At 45.0% G+C, this 14,683-nt stretch overlaps 1 protein-coding gene across 1 annotated transcript in view; it reads left to right on the top strand.

Annotated features, from left to right (window-relative positions):
- Positions 1-14,683, top strand: part of LOC137321575 (CUB and sushi domain-containing protein 1-like) — a 2,214,006-nt gene that overhangs the window by 1,864,734 nt on the left and 334,589 nt on the right. The window contains exons 32-33 of the mRNA XM_067984007.1: positions 9,451-9,564; positions 12,065-12,160. Of these exons, the coding sequence (XP_067840108.1) occupies positions 9,451-9,564; positions 12,065-12,160 (210 nt within the window). The remainder of the gene's footprint in view (positions 1-9,450; positions 9,565-12,064; positions 12,161-14,683) is intronic.

Raw genomic sequence — 14,683 nt, 5'->3', positions numbered from 1 at the left:
TACTCAAAGATATACAAGCCGAGTCTATGCAACCTGTTCTCATAATTTTCCCCTTTTAGCTCCAGTATCATTCTGATGAATCTGCATTGCACTTCCTCCAAGGCCAATATATCCTTCCTGATGTGCAGTGCCCAGATCTGAACGCAGTACTCCAGATGGGGTCTAACTGGAGCTTTACATAACTTCCACCCCTTTGTATTCCAGCCCCCTTGAGATAAAGACCAACATTCCACTTGGCGTTTGAATTATTTTTTGAACCTGTCCACTAGCTTTTAGTGATTTCTGTACTTGGAACCCTAAATCTCTCTGCTCCTCCACTGTTCCCAGCTTCTCGCCATTTAGAAAATACTCTGATCTATCTTTCTTGGTACCTAACTGGATGACATCACACTTCCTGCATGGAAGGAAGCCATTTGGCCTATCATATCTCTGCAGACTCTGCTGGAGCACTGCAAAACTAATCCCACTGATCTACTCTCTCCCGATAGCCTTGTATCTTTTTCTGCTTGAAGTATTTATACAATTTTCTCTTTAAAGGTGCAATATTTCTGCCTCAGCCATTCCTTTTGACAAAGCATTCCTTGCTCCAACAACCAGCCGTGTAAAGTTATTTCTCTTAACTTCTCTCCTCACTGACTCCCCAGAGGAAATAGTTTTTCCCTATTCATTCTATCAAAAAAAAAATTAAAAATGTCAAACGTCTATTACATCTCCTCTCATCCTTCTCTGCTGGAAATAGTCACAGTATCTCAAGTGTCTCTTCATAATTTTAGATTTCCATCCAGACAGGTCCTTATCAACAAATGGGATACCTAGTTATTGCAAATGCACTAAGGAAATATTGTGTATAGGTGGGCTAGATGGACCAAAGGTCATCAGCCTGAAACTGTTACTATGTTAAATCTACACTGTACGCTTTCTATAGCTTTCATGTCCTTTCTATATGGTGGCACCCAATACTTTACACAGTACTCCAACAGTGGCATAATCAATGTTTTATACAAATTTATCACCTCTTATTTACTCTTGTACTTCACGCCCCTGTTTACAAAACCAAAAATGTTGTTCACCGTTTTATAGCTCTATCTACCTACACTCGCACTTACAGCAAATTACGTCTTTGAACCCTTTGGTCTTGCTGTTCACTTATACCTTTCAACATGTATACTCCCATTCCTTGTTTTTCCTCTGAAAATGTATTGCATCTGCGACCCGTCTACCAATTTTTCTTTATTCATTCATGGGGCGTGGGTGTCGCTGGCGAGGCCAGCATTTATTGCCCATCCCTAATTGCCCTTGAGAAGGTGGTGGTGAGCCGCCGCCTTGAACCGCTGCAGTCCATGTGGTGAAGGCTCTCCCACAGTGCTGTTCGGTAGGGAGTTCCAGGATTTCGACCCAGCGACGATGAAGTAATGGCGATATATTTCCAAGTCAGGATGATGTATGACTTGGAGGGGAACGTGCAGGTGGTGGTGTTCCCTTGCGCCTGCTGCCCTTGTCCTTCTGGATGGTAGAGAAGGCGGGTTTGGAAGGGGCTGTCGACGAAGCCTTGGTAAGTTGCTGCAGTGCATCTTGTAGATGGTGGTTAACACTGCAGCCACGGTGCGCCGGTGGTGGAGGGAGTGAATGTTTAGGGTGGTGGATGGGGTGCCAATCAAGCGGATTGCTTTGTCCTGGATGATGTTGTGCTTCTTGAGTGTTGTTGGAGCTGCACTCATCCAGACAAGTGGAGAGTATTCCGTCACACTCCTGACTTGTGCCTTGTAGATGGTGGAAAGGCTTTGGGGAGTCAGGAGGTGAGTCACTCGCCACAGAATACCCAGCCTCTGACCTGCTCTTGTAGCCACAGTATTTATATGGCTGGTCCAGTTAAGTTTCTGGTCAATGGTGACCCCCAGGATGTTGATTGTGAGGGATTTGATGATGGTAATGCTATTGAATGTCAAGGGGAGGTGGTTAGATCCTTTCTTGTTGGAGATGAACATTGTCTGGCACTTGTCTGGCACAAATGTTATTTGCCACTTATCAGCCCAAGCCTGGATGTTGTCCAGGTCTTGCTGCATGCGGGCTCGGACTGCTTCATTACCTGAGGGGTTGCGAATGGAACTGAACACTGTGCAATCATCAGCGAACATCCCCATTTCTGACCTTATGATGGAGGGAAGGCCATTGATGAAGCAGCTGAAGATGGTTGGGCCTAGGACACTGCCCTGAGGACTTCCTGCAGCAATGTCCTGGGACTGTGATGACTGGTCTCCAACAATGACTACCATCTTCCTTTGTGCTTGGTATGACTCCAGCCACTGGAGAGTTTTTCCCCTGATTCCCATTGATTTCAATTTTACTAGGGCTCCTTGGTGCCACACTCAGTCAAATGCTGCCTTGATGTCAAGGGCAGTCACTCTCACCTCACCTCTGGAATTCAGCTCTTTTGTCTATGTTTGGACCAAGACTGTAATGAGGTCTGGAGCCGAGTGGTCCTGGCGGAACCCAAACTGAGCATCGGTGAGCAGGTTATTGGTGAGTAAGTGCCGCTTGATAGCACTGTTGACGACACCTTCCATCACTTTGCTGATCATTGAGAGTAGACTGATGGGGCGGTAATTGGCCGGATTGGATCTGTCCTGCTTTTTGTGGACAGGACATACCTGGGCATTTTTCCACTTTGTCGGGTAGATGCCAGTGTTGTAGCTGTACTGGAACAGCTTGGCTAGAGGCGCAGCTAGTTCTGGAGCACAAGTCTTCAGCACTACAGCTGGGATGTTGTCGGGGCCCATAGTCTTTGCTGTATCCAGTGCACTCAGTCGTTTCTTGATATCACTTGGTGTGGTGGAATATAATTCTGTGATGGGGTACAATTCTGCTGCTGCTGATGGCCCACAGCGCCTCATAGATACCCAGTTTTGAGCTGCTAGATCTGTTCTGAATCTGTCCCATTTAGCAAAGTGGTAGTGCCACACAACACGACGAACCGTGTCCGTATTGCAAAGCTGGGACTTCGTCTCCACGAGGACTGTGCGGTGGTCACTCCTACCAATATTGTCATGGACAGATGCATCTGTGACAGGTAGATTGGTGAGGACGTTGTTCTCTCACCACCTGCCGCAGGCCCAGTCTGGCGGCTATATCCTTCAGCACTCGGTCAGCTCAGTCAATAGTGGTGCTACCGAGCCACTCTTGGTGATGGACATTAAAGACCCCCACTCAGAGTACATTCTGTGCCCTTGCTACCCTCAGTGCTTCCTCCAAGTGGTGCTCAACATGGAGAAGGACTGATTCATCAGCTGAGGGAGGGTGGTAGGTGGTAATCAGCAGGAGGTTTCCTTGCCCATGTTTGACCTGAGGCCATGAGACTTCATGGGGTCCGGAGTCAATGTTGAGGACTCCCAGGGCCACTCCCTCCTGACTGTATATCACTGTACCGCCACCTCTGGTGGGTCTGCCCTGCCGGTGGGACAGGACACACCCAGGGATGGTGATGGAGGAGTCTGGGATTTTGGCAGAAAGGTATGATTCTGTGAGTATGCCTATATCAGGCTGTTGCTTGACTAGCCTGAGGGACAGCTCTCCCAATTTTGACACAAGTTCCCAGATGTTAGTGAGGAGGACATTGCAGGGTCGACTGGACTTGTCGTGTCCATTGCTTGGTGGTTCATGCGGTTTTATGCTTACATCTTTTTGTAGCAAGATTTTACAACTGAGTGGCTTGCGAGGCCATTTCAGAGCGCAGTTAAGAATCAACCACATTGCTGTGGGTCTGGAGTCACATATAGGGCAGATCAGGAAAGGACATTAGTGAACCAGATGGGTTTTTACAACAATCTGGTAGTTTCATGGTTACCATTACTGATACTAGCTTTTTACAGCAGATTTTATTTAATTAACTGAATTTAAACCCCTTAGCTGCCGTGGCAGGATTTGAACTTGTCTCTGCTGTGTTATTAGTCCAGGCCTCCGGATTACTAATTCAGTAACTAGTCCAGTCATCGGGTCGAGTGGGTCAGTCATCGAGGGCGGAGGAGTTGGTCATCGGGGGGAGGCGGTCATTGGGGGGCTCGGTCGTTGGGGGGCTTGGTCATTGGGAAAGTCGGGGGACTCAGTCATCGGAGGGAGGTCAGGGTTGGGGGTCATTGCAGAGATCATGGGGGGGTGGTGAGATCGGAGATCGCGGGGTTGGGTTCGAAGATTGTGGGGGGGGGGGGGTTCGGAGATCATGGGAGCGGGGGAATCGGAAATCGGTGGCGGGGGGGGGTGGGAACGGAGATATTGGGGGTGCTGTCGGAGAATGTGAGGGTGGTCGCTTCAGGTAGCCTGGGGGAAGCACTCCTGCTGCTCCGGGCTCACAGGCAGTGCGAGAAGGCGCTGCAGTTTCGGGCCTTCTCGCCTCCTCTCACGTGGCGTGAAGTAAAAGGCCCGGGAATCCCGGCCCCCAGGGGTTAAAAACAAAAAATCTGTTTAAATGGAGGCCCGCAGCCTCCTTGAAAGCTTTTACTGACCGACCCGCCTCCTAAGAGTGGGTTGGTTGCCTACGCCTCGTCCAGCCTCTGTGAAAGCCAGAAGTGGGTGGGGTGGGGGCAGATTTTAGATTTTTATAATTTTTACTGCACCCCCACCCAACCCACCCATTTTTCCCTTTTAACATCCTGCCCATTTTATTTGAGGCCTTCTGAAAATCCATATACACTAAATCCACTGCATTCCCTTTATCTATCCAATCAGTCTCTTCTTCAAAAAAAACTCTTTTAAATTTGTCAAACGCAGCTTGCCTTTGATAAATTCTTGCTGGCTGCCCATGATTAACCCCTGCCTTTCTGAATGCTCACTAACTTTGTCTCAAATTATGAATTTGACCACAACCAATGTCTGTCGTTCTCTCCCTTGTTTGAGAAAGGTGTTACAGTGCCTACTCTCCAGTCCCACGGTACAATTTGCATATTTAAGGGAGGTTGAAAAATTGTGGCCAGAGCCTCTGCTTGCGTTCCGATTTGTGATGTAAGAATATAGTTTATTCTTATTAATTTTAAGTCATCTTTTGCTCCAAAAAATTGAGTTATTCACTAGTCCAAAGTATCTAATTTTAATGAAACAACAGCAAAACACTATAGGAACATTAAAAATGCTGTGAAACATCAAGGCAACCGTTGAAATGTACGTGAATGAAACGAACATTGCTCAAGCTGCACAACGCAAAGTTCAGTCATTTTGTAAAGTACTCTGATTGAGGTTTGCTTTCTGCCAACAGCACATTCATCAACAAAGTAGTGCAGAGAAAAGTTTCCATTGGGACTTCTGGCTTGGCTGTCAGCAGCCGCACAAAATTAGATGCCATGGCTGAAGTGGGGGCTTGTTCCTCTACCTCTGTCCGCTGGCCGGATCCATTTGTTTGGGTCTATTCCTTACTGTCACTCCCACCAGCAGTGTCATCGTCCTGCACGGCGTCCACACTTCCTGGGTCAGTTAGCAATCCGAACATCAGGACGTCCTAATCAATATCCACAATGGACTCAAAGCTCATGTCCGCTGGCAGTCACAACGGAGAACTCATACACCCGAAGAGAGATTTGCTGCTTCAGAGTCGGCCGTTGGTGCCCGTGTGGGATCTTCGACTGTATCAGATGTAGCTGCTTCCTCTGTTGGTGGGATTGAATATACCGTGCCCGAAGCAGTTGGCAATGGGTTCTGTTTCTAGATGCAGGCACGTCACACGAGCCCTACACTTGTCACCTATCAACTTTTCTGCCCGGTAATGCCATGCCCGGTCAAAGTGACACAGCCTTTCTTCAAAGAGAATACCAGTCATCCATGCCGTTTTGTAGTTAACAGCATGGAAGTAACGGGTGTTTTTGGAATTCTCAATTTGCTGGTGCAAACTATGAACATAATTCACTGCTTAGCTTTTTCTTCCACCTGAGTATTTTTCATTGATGAAATATAGCACTATGCTTGGGTGCAGCTTGTTAAAAAACACAGTTTTACCTGCCTTAAAGATGTGTCCAGGCTTCTAATGAGATAACATGTCCCAAATTTTATCACGCCCTCAACTGCCATCACTTCCTGTAAACAATTTTACAACACCAAGTTATAGTCCAACGATTTTATTTTTAATCCCACAAGCTTTCGGGGGCTTTCCCCTTCCTGAGGTGGTGTGGAAAAGACAATTTCGAATCCTTTGCATTTTAAGATCACAGAACAATGCCTGGTGATTACTGCCCGTTGCCAAGGCAATCACAGTGAGCAGACAGAAAGGTGTCATCTAAAAGGCCACTGAATATACAACCCCCCAAAAAAAAAGAGAGAGAGAAGGAAGACAGTCAATGACCCGTTATATTAAAAACAGATAACATTTGTTCGCTGGTGGGGTTACGTGTAGTGTGACATGAACCCAAGATCCCGGTTGAGGCCATCCTCATGGGTGCGGAACTTGGCTATTAATTTCTGCTCGACGATTTTGCGTTGTTGTGTGTCTCGAAGGCCGCCTTGGAGTACGCTTACCCGAAGGTCGGTGGCTGAATGTCCATGACTGCTGAAGTGTTCCCCGACAGGGAGAGAACCCTCCTGTTTGGCAATTGTTGCGCGGTGTCCGTTCATCCGTTGTCGCAGCGTCTGCATGGTCTCGCCAATGTACCATACCATGCGCAACAATCGCCAAACAGGAGGATTCCCTCCCAGTCGGGGAACACTTCAGTCATGGACATTCAGCCACCGACCTTCGGGTAAGCGTACTCCAAGGCGGCCTTCGAGACACACGACAACGCAAAATCGTCGAGCAGAAATTGATAGCCAAGTTCCGCACCCATGAGGACGGCCTCAACCGGGATCTTGGGTTCATGTCACACTACACGTAACCCCACCAGCGAACAAATGTTATCTGTTTTTAATATAACGGGTCATTGACTGTCTTCCTTATCTCTCTCTCTCTCTTTTTTTTTGGGGGGTTTGTATATTCAGTGGCCTTTTAGATGACACCTTTCTGTCTGCTCACTGTGATTGCCTTGGCAAAGGGCAGTAATCACCAGGCTTTGTTCTGTGATCTTAAAATGCAAAGGATTCGAAATTGTCTTTTCCACACCACCTGAGGAAGGGGAAAGCCCCCGAAAGCTTGTGGGATTAAAAATAAAATCGTTGGACTATAACTTGGTGTTGTAAAATTGTTTACAATTGTTAACCCCAGTCCATCACAGGCATCTCCACATCATCACTTCCTGTGACATTGATGCTTGCCTCCCGATATATGGACCAGGGCTTGATTGCCTGGCAGTGCTTGATGCAGTTAATCCATGATGTGGAAGTTGGGTCAGTTCTAAATTCCTTGGCAAATTCATTCACCTTTCACTGCAACACAGGGCCGGACAAGTTAGCCGCTCTGGCCTGCTTGAATAGGGTTGAATTTGAATCAATCAGTAGATGTCACATGTCAGGACCGATTTAGAGAGGGAATTTGAATTCAAATTCAAATTAACCAATAATTTGAATTAAGAGGCTCGAGTTGAACAATAAATCCACAATGCATTTTTTTTGTGCCATTTCAATTTGAATTAACAGATGAAGCAACTTTGAATTAAGAGAAGTAGGCTGTATTATATTTTGTGACCTGGGACCTGAAGAAATATTGGATTTGTAATTATGTAGGACCTGAAAGTAAATTGAATTTATGACATAGGACCTGAAGGTATATTGAATTTGTGACATGGGACATGTAATATTAGCAGCTTATGTTTGTCAGTGAATTTCAGGAAAATTCACCAGCTTGTACACATTATGCATTCTTAATGCAAGAATTGAGTAATTCACAGTTAGCAAAGGTGCAAACGAGTTGTGTCGGTCCCACTCATTAGGGGGTATATTCAGTAAATTACCATTAACTAATCTGTTTATTCCAGAAGTATATACAAAATCTAATGAGATTTTTTATTATAATATTACATTTATTTTCATCTTAGTGTCATAAATCTGTTGTAAACCTTAATGCTATTTTTGTCCCTTTTTTTTTGCAAATTCTCCTCCCTCTCAGCTCTCAAATCCGCCTGTCCTAAAGGCATTGCCTCCTTGCTAAAGTTTTCCTCCATGTGCTGGTTTCCCTTCAATACCAGTCTCGGGTAGCCATCCCAGATAAGTGAGTCATGGCATTGAATGCTAGCAGGCTATTCAACTACAAAGGCATTTCAAACAAGTTCAACCCTGACCTCACCTGATATCTACACATGAGCACTTCCAGCAGGGGGTTACTGAGCAGTGATAATAAATGGCAACCCTTCCTAATTTTTCCCATTCCTAACCCAGGGGTACTGAGGACAATTGGAGCATCCTAATGCTGCCTTGGCTGATATTGGCTAACAGCATAAACTGTGGTTCGAACCTGTATGAATTATTTACTCACTGAATAAACTTGCTAAGTGATTCGAGGAGGTGCTGTCTCCTGTTACTTCATGGGAAGCAACTTTCCCTTTCTCCAAAATATATAGCTGCCATCTTGAAAATTCCAATAATGAGGATGATTAGAACAAGAGATTATAGGCAAGTGTAGCTCTAATATTTGTAATTTAATAACCTGTCATGGAGCTGGTTTACTTTCCTTACTGTGTGGAATTTTAGAACACAAAGGACAATGTATATGTCTATATATAAGTGTGTGTGTATATATGTAAATAAACATTATTACTGCCAATACACACAATGTTATCACCAACCACTGGTAACAGAGACACATTCGCTGCTTTACTTCCATCCCAATGGTTTTAAATCCACTAACAGTACCAATGAAACATGCAAATAGAAATGTAAACCAGCTCTGCAACAGATTATTAATATCTGTTATTTGCAGGGTGGGAAAATAATTTTTATCTCCTCCTGAATAAAGTATGCAAATGACAGTCGATTGAACAATAAAAATGCATTCCGGAGTCTGCACTGCCATCGGAAAAGTATAAAACATGTTATTCAGCACCATTTATCCCCACACCTGTTATAACATCTTGCATGATCTTTTCCTTTTAAGCAGATGTTTGGTATCACACGCATAAGAATTAAATCAGTGAGGGGAAATCTGAGCTGTTCTTATCAAAAGAAGGTCCCTGCGCTGCACAGTTGAGGGAAGATTTTAATTTATAAGTTGCTGTGGAATACACAAGCAAGCATCAGAATGACAAACACTCTATATTAACTCTATAAATGGTGTTTCTTTCTGTGTGATAATTGGCACTGTTCGATGTAGCATTCGTTGAAGATCAAGTGAGCTAGAAAAGTTAACATTTTATAAATCTAAGATTATCAAACTACTATTTTGAAAACCTATATTATAAGGTGATTGGAACAGCGTCCAATAAGATGAGGGGAAAAAAGAGTTTGAGTGGTAGAAGTGCATTATAGGTTAGATTAGCAATACTTGTTGTTCACTCTAATGTTGGTCAGTGCTTCTGTCTATCTCCTCTGTTTCTCTTTTTATCTTTACAGTGGTTTTTGGACAATTTGCACATTTTCAGACAGCATTAAACGATGTAGTGGAGCTGTTTGATGGACACAACCAGCAAGCCAGGCTTCTCAGTTCTCTTTCAGGATCACACTCGGGTAAGCTTTTCATTTCTCAGACTACTTAACCAGAAACAGAATTTGATAAGCAGGTCCGGGACGAGGCAATGATTTCAGAGTTGCAACGTGCTTTGCTGTGAAACGGTTGAACGCGGACCTGCATCTCTCAATTTTCCAACATCAGCCGTGTCATCCACAAGGGAGGCCAAATGTTTCCATGCGGGGAAAGTGGAAGAGTATTTCACCCACCAGTTAAAGGCTGGCAGTGGCAGAGGCCTGGGAGCAGGTCACGTGTCTGCCCTCTAAGCAGGAGATGGTATGGGATGTGGAGGGATCAGGGGAAAGGAAGGATACAATTGGTGCTGTGATGTTACCATACCACAGAAAGCACGGTTTAGACACTTCGATTAACTTGATAAAGGAGGTCAAATCGGGTAAGGTGAAGAGGGGAGGGATGAGGCTTGTGTGGAGTAGAAACACCGGCATGGACCAGTTGGGCCGAATGGCCTGTTTCTGTGCTGTACATTCTATTTTTTAAAAAATCTGCCTTTAATGCAAAATAAGAGAACGTTTCATTTTCTCCACAATTAACAATCATTAAAAAATGTAGAAATATGTGGTTTTGAAATATGAAATTTCTAAGATTGGCATTAAGTTAGTGAATAAATTTGTTAAGAAAAATGGGCACCTTCTCATTTTTTTGTTGTGAGGAATTTTACTTCCACAAGAGATGTTGCTGTGGCATCAACAATCCCTGGGTTTAGTGTATTCTGTTGGAGCTCAATGAGATCCACTAACTTGAGACTGTAGGTGCCAAACAGCATCAAGTGTCCACTCACTGAAGGAAAAACAGATATTGGATCAGACATCAGATTCCTCTTACTTTCATGGAAAAGAAACCTAAATCAATGGATGCAATTAAACATGCAGTGTCACTTGAGAAAGATGTAGCACGTAGATGTTTCCCTTACGGCATGGTTCTCTGCAAAAATGGCAGTTTTGAATATGGAATCAGAGAAATGGGAAGAGCGTCATTTGGCCCATCATTGCCTGGGGTTCCTCGCGGCTCGGTGGGATTCCTCGCGGCTCAGTGGGGTTCCTCGCGGCTCGGTGGGGTTCCGCAGGGCTCAGTGGGGTTCCTCGCGGCTCGGTGGGGTTCCTCGCGGCTCGGTGGGGTTCCTCGCGGCTCGGTGGGGTTCCGCAGGGCTCGGTACGAGGTCCCTTGCTTTTTGTGATATATATTAATGATTTAGACTTAAATGTAGGGGGCATGATTCAGAAGTTTGCAGATGATACAAAAATTGGCCGTGCGGTTGATAGTGAGGAGGAAAGCTGTAGACTGCAGGAAGATATCAATGGACTGGTCAGGTGGGCAGAAAAGTGGCAAATGGAATTCAATCCGGAGAAGTGTGAGGTAATGCATTTGGGGAAGGCAAACAAGGCAAGGGAATACACAATAAATGGGAGAATACTGAAAGGTGTAGAGGAAGAGAGGGACCTTGGAGTGCATGTCCACAGACCCCTAAAGGTAGCAGGACAGGTAGATAAGATGGTTAAGAAGGCATATGGGATACTTTCCTTTATTCCCCAAGGCATAGAATATAAGAGCAGGGAGGTCGTGCTAGAACTGTATAAAACACTAGTCAGGCCACAACTTGAGTACTGCATGCAGTTCTGGTCACCACATTACAGGAAGGATGTGATTGCACTCGAGAGGGTACAGAGAAGATTTACGAGGATGTTGCCTGGACCGGAGGATTTTAGCTATGAGGAAAGATTGGAAAGGCTGGGGTTGTTTTCTTTGGAACAGAGGAGGCTGAGGGATGATTTAATTGAGGTGTATAAAATTATGAGGGACCTAGATAGAGTGGATAGGAAGGACCTGTTTCCCTTAGCAGAGAGGTCAATAATCAGGGGGCATAGATTTAAAGTAATTGGTAGAAGGATTAGAGGGGAGTTGAGGAAAAAAAATGTTCACCCAGAGGGTGGTGGGGGTCTGGAACTCATTACCTGAAAGGATGGTAGAGGCAGAAACCCTCATCACATTTAAAAAGTCCTTGGATGTGCACTTGAAGTGCCGTAACCTACAGGGCTACGGACCAAATGTTGGAAAGTGGGATAAGGCTGGGTAGGTCTTTTTTGACCAGCACAGACACGATGAGCCAAATGGCCGCCTTCTGTGCCGTAAATTTTCTATGTTTCTCTGCTTGTACTGGCTGTTTGAAAGAGCTATCCAATTCGTCCCACTCCCCTACTCTTTCCCCATAGCCCTGCAAATCTTCCCCTTCAAGTAGTTATCCAATTCCCTTTTGAAAGTTACTATTGAATCTGCTTCCAGCAGTGCATTCCAGATCATTACAACTCGCTGAGTAAAATACGAACCAAGAGAATTGTCTAAGTGATATATTTTACAATAGCTTAAGATCCAGTGACAGGCCTTTTTATTATGTAAACAGAAGAACCAATTAATGTCTTAGGCCTGTTTACCCTATGAAGTAACTGTGCTCTGTACCCTCAATTTGATATTTTCCTTCCTCAGGAGAGACCTTGCCTCTGGCCACATCAAACCAGATTTTGCTCAGGTTCAGCGCTAAGAGTGGAGCATCATCCAGAGGTTTTCACTTTGTTTATCAAGGTAAAGGATTCAAACTTGACTGGTTTTCTCAGAAGGTTTGAAATGGGTCTTAGATGGTGCACATTATGTTTAAAAAAACAACTTCAGTTCTCTGGGGACGATTTGTTTTTGGTTCAGCAATCTTAAGATCTGCACCTTGCCTGAAGACCCAGTCATGGTCATGAATAGTATTTGTGTGACAATCTCCATTGACATGTTTTTTTTATTTTGCAAATCATTTGCACTTGTCAAGATGTCTCCAGTGTGGGACATCTAGGCAGTGGAAAAAAGGTAAAGTACATTTTTTGACAGGAAAAGCTGTCAAAAACATTTCCATCACTTCATTATTTGCTTGCCCTATGTGCCTTTTCCAAAGTGCTTCACATCATCTTTCTGAGTACCTGGAACTTTGCTGTGCCTTTTGGTTTTATGTCTAAACTTTGGATAATTAATATTGAAATGTGTAATGCATTTGAGAATATACTGGTCTCAAACAGAAATGAACTTTTTACCCGACAATGAACAAAAGTAAACCAAACTTTCAAGCAACAAAAATAAATATCAAAAAAAGTTGTGCATGATCCTGTATACCAACTTTGGGGATGGAGCAAATCAATTTTGTTTTTCTATGTCACTTCAACCTCAGGTGAACCCTGTTCCACTCAACTTGAAGCCATATCTGAATTGTTAGTTCAAGAAGCTAGTAGCTGTAGACCAAGTAAAAACATAGCTCAACACCAAATCTTACATTAAATATAACAAATATACAAATACGTCACAGGAGTTAATATTTGTCAAGCTTAAAATGCTTGCTACTTCAATGAATAGCAGGGCAACCAAAGCCACTCAGCAACATTAGTCAACCAACAGGTGCTGAGTTGTGGTCCTGAGCCCAAGAGTTGGTCATTTGGTTCAATGAAAGCAGTTGTCCACCTTAAATTTGATTTGGATCCATTGAAAATTTTCCCTTTTTATTGTTTGCAAACCAATCCAAGCCTACTTCTGCTGGAACAGATTGTGGTGTAAAGCTTGCAACGCTAGTTGCAGAATGTTGAGATTCAGCTATTGACTTTAACATGGAGAAGATGTTAATAAACAATATGCTGGCCGCTGGTATGGTGACATAATGGGGTAAATTTTAACCCCTAACAACGGGTGGGTTGGGGGCGGGTGGGCAGTGAAAATACTAAGTTTTTGGAATGGGGCCGCATCCCGGCTCCAATGTGCCCACTTCCTGGTTTGACCCAGATGTGTTTGGATGCGCTCGTGCTTCTCACACCCGGAAGTCCTGCCGGCACTTAAAGCCGGCGGGCCGATAGTTAATGGGCTAATTTAGGCATTTAAACCACTTAAGGCGATTAACGTTTTGTGTATTGAGTTACACAAACCATTTTAACTTCTCCTGAACGTGTCTCCTGAGGCCTCTGAAACACGCCGTGGAAACGGAGGCAACTTTCAGCCGATCTTCATTTGGATCTTTAAACCAGTGATTGACACGTGAATAAAAGGTGAGTTTTTGCAGCAGGACAATCAGTTCTCTCAGACAAACCTTTGGCTGGGTGTTCCTTTCGTTTAAACTGAGATTTCTTTGTTCACACTCAGAATTCTCGTGTTCAGACATATTTACCTACATTTTGGACCCCCTCAAACTGACACCATCAGGATGGGGGGGGGGAACACAATGGATTTATTCCACAGTACACCTGAGGGGGAGGCACATCACCATTTGCGGCAGGCACGGCGTGCAGTTCTGGGAGTTGCAAGACAGGGGTGCGCCACAAGGACCTGTAGAAGAGCAGAGAGGACCAATGGAGGGGCCGAGGTCGCAGGAGGCACGACCCACGTGAGAGAGTCTACAGGCAGAGGCTGATCTTCCTGGACCTCTCTGAGGAGCAGTGCCTATGAAGGCTCAGATTGAATCGCCAGGTGGTCGCAGACATCTGCAGGCTCATTCATGCAGAGCTGCTCCTGGCTGGGCCTGGTGGGCACGCATTGCCCGTCACAGTTAAAGTCACCGCTGCCCTCAATTTCTTCGCCTCCAGATCTTTCAAGGGCGCCACCGGTGACATCAGCAGGATCTCTTAGTCATCTGCACATAAGGTCACGGATGGCTTGTTTGCCAGGGCATCCGACCACATCAACTTCCCCCGCGACGACATCAGCCAGACTTAGAGGACAATAGGTTTCCACTCTCCGGCTGGCTTCCCACGGGTGCAGGGTGCAATTGATTACACACACATAGCAACCCAATGACGTCCACATGAGCCAAGACTATTCAACTGAAAGGGATATCACTCCATTAATGCACGGCTGGTTTGCGACCACCAGAAGAGGTTTCAGCGGGTGTGTGACAAATTCCCTGGCAGCTGCTATGATTCTTTCATTTTGGGTGAGTCCAACATCCCGGCCCTCTTCCACGCATAAGAGAGACTTAAGGGCCGGCTGCTTGGAGACAAGGGATACCCCCTGCAGACGTAGCTCATGATACCTGTGAGAAACCCCACCAACGAGGCACAGCAGCATGAAGGACACCCTAACAAAGGA

This window comes from Heptranchias perlo, chromosome 5, assembly GCF_035084215.1.
Source record: "Heptranchias perlo isolate sHepPer1 chromosome 5, sHepPer1.hap1, whole genome shotgun sequence".
Taxonomy (NCBI): Eukaryota; Metazoa; Chordata; class Chondrichthyes; order Hexanchiformes; family Hexanchidae; genus Heptranchias; species Heptranchias perlo.
The sequence above is the reverse complement of the archived record's forward strand: the minus strand, read 5'-3'. Positions and strand labels throughout refer to the sequence as shown.